Source organism: Cornus florida, unplaced genomic scaffold, assembly GCF_030987335.1.
Source record: "Cornus florida cultivar Cherokee Brave unplaced genomic scaffold, ASM3098733v1 CherokeeBrave_3.0.0_Hap2_Chr05, whole genome shotgun sequence".
In the NCBI taxonomy this organism is placed as follows: domain Eukaryota; kingdom Viridiplantae; phylum Streptophyta; class Magnoliopsida; order Cornales; family Cornaceae; genus Cornus; species Cornus florida.
The window spans coordinates 112,165,092-112,170,656 of NW_026775575.1; the positions used below are offsets into that span (position 1 = coordinate 112,165,092).

At 33.1% G+C, this 5,565-nt stretch overlaps 1 protein-coding gene across 1 annotated transcript; it reads right to left on the bottom strand.

Moving 5' to 3' along the window:
* Positions 1 to 244: 244 nt before the first annotated feature.
* On the bottom strand, positions 245 to 1,276 carry LOC132309988 (uncharacterized). The gene has a single exon (XM_059808231.1). It carries the CDS (start codon positions 1,274 to 1,276, stop codon positions 245 to 247), a length of 1,032 nt encoding a protein of 343 aa, XP_059664214.1.
* Positions 1,277 to 5,565: the final 4,289 nt, after the last annotated feature.

Below are 5,565 nucleotides of genomic sequence, written 5' to 3' on the forward strand. Positions count from 1 at the left end.
GTTCCATGAGATCTCTCTTTAGATCAGCATTGTCTGATCTATTGCGAATCCTACTTAGGCAAGAGGAAATGTGTACCGCTAACATTGATGGGTTTCGAACGTAATGTGGAACGGAGATTGGGTCATCTGTCGGAGGTGTCCATTGCAAAGTATGTTCGCCCTCGTCTTCAATGATCATATTGTGTAATATGATACACGTTCTCATTATCTTGTTTAAATCTTCTATATTCCAATAAAGTACCGGTTAATGTGTTATAGACCACCTCATCTGCAACACGCCGAACGTTTGTTCTACATCCTTCCCAACAGCTTCTTGTTTGTTAGCAAATAATTTCTCTTTGACTGTTGTTGGGTGTGGGATGGTCTGCATCAAAGTTGCCCACTTAGGATATATACCATCAGATAGGTAATACCCCATTGTACGCCGATGTCCATTTACCACGTAATTAACTGGAGGCATTGAACCATTGATCATGCTTTTGAATACTGGGGAATGATCGAGAACATTCAAGTCATTGTGTGAACCGGCCATACCAAAGAAAGCATACCAAATCCACAGATTTTTCGATGCAACGGCCTCCAATTTGAGGGTAGGTTTATGGCTTCTTCCAGTGTGCGTGCCATGCCATGCTGTGGGGCAGTTCTTCCATTCCCAATGCATACAATCTATAGAGCCAAACATACCTAGAAAACCTCTCTCTTCCCCTTCTCGAATCAGACGTGTAATGTTATCTGCATTTGGTGAGCGTTGGTACTGCTCCGCATACACAGCAATTATAGCATCACAAAACCTCTTCAAGCTTTCGATCGCAATGCGCTCAGAAATCTTTATATACTCGTCACAAAGATCAGCTGAAATTCCATATGTAAGTATACGGATTGCAGCAATCATCTTCTGTATAGGAGTGAACCCCATACGACCGAGGGCATCGGGTTTCTGGATGAACCATTCGTCATATGTTGTAACACTGTTCAAAATGCGAAGAAACAACTCTTGTCGCATCCGAAACCTTCTATGAAATATGTTTGGTGGATAAATCGGATTTTCAGCAAAGTAATCTCGGAATAGCCGTTGTGCTGCCTCTTCTCGATTACGTTTAATAGACGTTCTTTTACGAGGTTGAAAGAATGCTCGCACCCTATCGGGCGATAATAATCTGCTCACATCATTCATCCTTTTTCGATGGATTTCAAAAATATCTTCCCCATCTGAATCTGACGAATTCAATGGAGAAATAGACTCATAGATGGGTATATCTCGTGACGATAAAACCATTATTTTTTTTGTATAAGAAATATGAAGACTTAAAGAATAGAGAATAGGCTTGAAAATGCAAAGAAATGAACTTGATAATTGAAAGAAGATAGAATTGAAAAAAGATAGAATGACTGGTTTATATAGAAATTGAAAGAATAAATAATGGACTTGAGAATGCAAAGAAGTGTATTTCATAATTGAAAGAAGATAGAATGAGTGGTTTATATAGAAATTGAAATATAGCCGTTGGGAATATAGCCGTTGAGAAGAAGACAAAAAATTATTAAATTCAAATTCAAATTTTTTATTTTATTTTAAAATTAAATTAATAAAATAATAATAAAATACTCCCCCCGTCTTATAAAAAGTGTCACTTTTAGGAAATCGTGACTCTCACAAATTGAACTGACACGGTTCCTAAAACATGACACTATTTTTGGGACGGAGATAGTAATAAATAGAGAATGAGATAATTGGGTTCCACACCATGGAACATATGCATAAAAAAAAGTAGAGTACCACATCATCACTTTTTAACTTACGTGACACTCTACTTTCTAAAATGTAGATAGATAACTTGTCTTGCCTACACCACTTGCTCTGAACATGACATAACATTTGTATTGTACCGCTGCATTGGCGTGTGTGGGCCCTCGTATTTATACTTAGGACATGGTTTGCGATTCTTGCAATCACGTAAGAGTGTACTTTGATAACAAGAAGGCACGTGATGCAATTATTGCTATCCAACAGAGTCAATGAAGCAATACCTGAAAAATAAAATAAATTGATTAATTGAAAAGTGAGAATCTTGAACTTCCTAATCTCCTCTGAGTTTGTGGCTAATGCTAATGAGATAAAAGATGGATGACCACCAATTTCAATACAGTTCCATGGCGATTTTGCATTGAATTATGCTAATCAATTAACAAAAAATGTGAAGGGCATAGAGGTAAAATCACACTGACCGAACCAAGGCAGCATATATAGCTTAACCAAAAGAAACACTTGAATTTTGAATAAAACGCATCAATTTCCAGAGATCAAAAGAGAATAGTACGAGCATATTCATTGGTCAAGGTCTTAATTTATCGAAGCAAAACAGCGAGATTAATGAAGATAATATCAGAGAAAGCAAGTATAAGCACACAAATCGGTTAACCTGATAGAGAGTTAAAACAGTTCAAAACCAGAGATACAAAGAGAAGATGAGTGAATATCTTCTTGAAAGTGGTGGCTGAGCCTGTGTTGAAGAGAGACTCCATCTTCTCTGCAACTCCAATTCCTTCTATTCAGGAGTACGGCCGCTTCTTAGAGACTGTAGAGAGAGAAATTCAGAGAGAAGATGGTGTTAAAACGGTGGGTTGGGGGGCAAGGGGGGAAAGAAAAAATGGTAACTGGAAAACTTGAAAGATTGAAACGTTCAAAACCCAAAGAGAGATTTTTGAGAAAGATCAAAAAGGAAGAAAAGCGGGGTGAGGATTATGTGCACACAGGAGAAAATAGAAAACAACTCTCCAATCAGTAGAGATTTATGAACCTCAGTCCACATCAACGGCGTTTGCCACATCAATAAGTTGCCACGTCAACGGCGTTTGCCACATCAACATTGGATTTATACAGGTGAAACATCAGAATCAGTGCGATGTAAGGACGAAATTGACCCATGTAAGGCTATTTGCACCGACCTTTTCGAATTTTGACTCTCTAAAGATGCCATGTCAGCTTTATCAAGAATCACGTTAGCAATTTTAAGAACTACGTCAGCAGTTTTCGTTCTTCAGAAATATGCACTCCATCAGGTTCTCCGAATTTTTGCTCACCAAAAAAAATAATAATAAAAAATTAAAATTTATTTATTTTATTTATATTTTTTAACTTTTCCAAAAGGGTGATATTCGTAACGACTATATTTTTAACGGCTATATTTTTAAATAGATGAATTTATAATTTTTATTAATTTTTTTTCAATTTTTTTTTTTTTAAATTTATATATATATTTTTAAAAAATTATAGCCGTTAAGGACTATTTGTGTCGGCCAAATGGTGCCTTAACGGCAAAATGCGTTATTAACAAGTTTTTTTAATTGATTTTTGGACCAAATAAAATTTATTTTTGACAAACAGTGCCTAAACAATATACTTTTTATTTAATATATTTAATATATTTTTTATTTAAAAAAAAAAGCTCAAAATAACCTATTTTTAGGTTTTAATAATAAAAAAATTGCCAAACAGTGCCTTAAGGCTTTGTTGGAATAAGACAAAAGAGTTGCACTAGAAACGGCGTCATTTTGATGACAAAAAAAACAAAAAAAAAAATTCAGCGATCGCAAGCTCGCGAGCAAAATTGGGCCCTACCACTTTTGACTAGCCTGCTGCACGCCCAAACAGTCCATTGACTTGCCGAAAGTGGGCTTTGAAGAGCCCGGTGTAGCTGATGTGATGTAGTATAATTAATTATCACCATCCTGAATTTTTTCCTTTTTTTTTTTTTTTTTTTTATTTTTGAAAGTTAAAATAACAACATATGTAAGATAGGGAATCTGGCCATTTGGCCACAAACACTAACAACCTACCAACTGGATTATCACGCTACACCTTGAATTTTTTCCACTTGCACACCCGCTAACAATACTCTCTTATAAGAGATTTAATATATTTAGAGTACATACATTATGTGCTTGCCTCCGCCTTTTAAATAATTAATTATCTCTTCTTCTTCTTTTTTTATGAGTATTGATTCCTTATATTTCACATATCAAAATATGTTACTACAAAAGTCTTCAAAATTCATGTCTAGTTGTAGAGGCACTTTTCAAGAACGTGTGAGAGTTTAGGTTCGAGTCACCCCATCTTTCTAAATGAAAAAATAATAAAGACCACATATAAAACATTGGCACATCCACCTGTACTAATTTTTTTTTTTTTCTCTGCATTTTATACTTTAAGTTTTTGAAAATTTATGAAGTTGCCTCACTGAAATTACAAAAATGAGCCCATTATATAAGTTTATCCCGACAAATTAAAAGGTCACCTCCTCACATAATTTTTTGAATCCGTCAGTAAAAATATAACCAAAAGAATAAAATAAAATAAATAAATCCATATACTTTTGTCTTTGTAAATAAAGGAGAACCAAGACTCCAAAGTGCATATACCCAAATAGATTTACCATTCAATTGAAATTATCAAAAAAGGGGGAAAAAAAAAAATCATCAAATCTTATATACAAACGAAGCCAAGAGAGATGAGTTCCACTATGAACTAACAGTCTAAACTATTGGAATCCATAGAAAGGAATAGTGATGGAAAAGAATAATAAGAAGAGTAACTAAATTCTTTTATTTTTATTTTCTTTAATGAAGTATCTAGGTATGTTATTTTACCTTAATGATATTTAATGGTAATAAAAAGAATAAATAAGTTTTTTAAAATAGAGAAAATAAAGATCAATTAAGTAATTGTATTAAATTATAATTAAAAGTGAGTATTAGTGAACCGTTTGAACACCACTTTTTATAAATATATATATATATATATATATATATATATATATAATTTTGTATTTATGTAAATTTGCTAGCTTTAAGTGTTTAATAGATAATAAAATGACACCATATATTAATTTTTTTTTTCTTAATTTTATATTACTAGTATATTTTTTCTTTCGTCTATGAAAAGTATGCATAATAAAGACACGCAGTTGAAGATGCTGCAGAGCAATGATGCACTTTCTTCTTTGGTTGGCTCCTTTACAATGATAAATGTAACGAGCTAACTGGCATTATCATTAAAGATGAAATTCTTTGTAAAGTCACGCACTCTGTTTGAACTTTGAATGGACAAGAACGTTACTCAGCATTGCTCTTTTAAAGAGGCGACTGAGCTAAGACATTATATATATATATATATATATATTCTTCCACAATTCATAATTTTCTTATCATGCATATCCATAGTCAATATATATATATATATATATATATATATATATATATATATATATATATATATTTGGGTCAAAAGATGGATTCATGGTCAACAAAAGTCAACTTCTTCCAACTTCTGTTACCTGTTTACCTGAAGTTTTCATTTCTTACAGGCTTGTATGATCCGGGTTTTCTTTCGATCACATTTCAGTTCAATAGAACTTGAGTTTTCAGAAGATCCCTGATTGAACTTTGACTATGAAACTTTCTTTTGGGGATACTCATAACAATTAGTAATTTCATTATATTATTCCAAATACTAGTATTAACATCTTCGTGTGATCTTTTTGGTTACTTGGATTACTTCAATAGAGC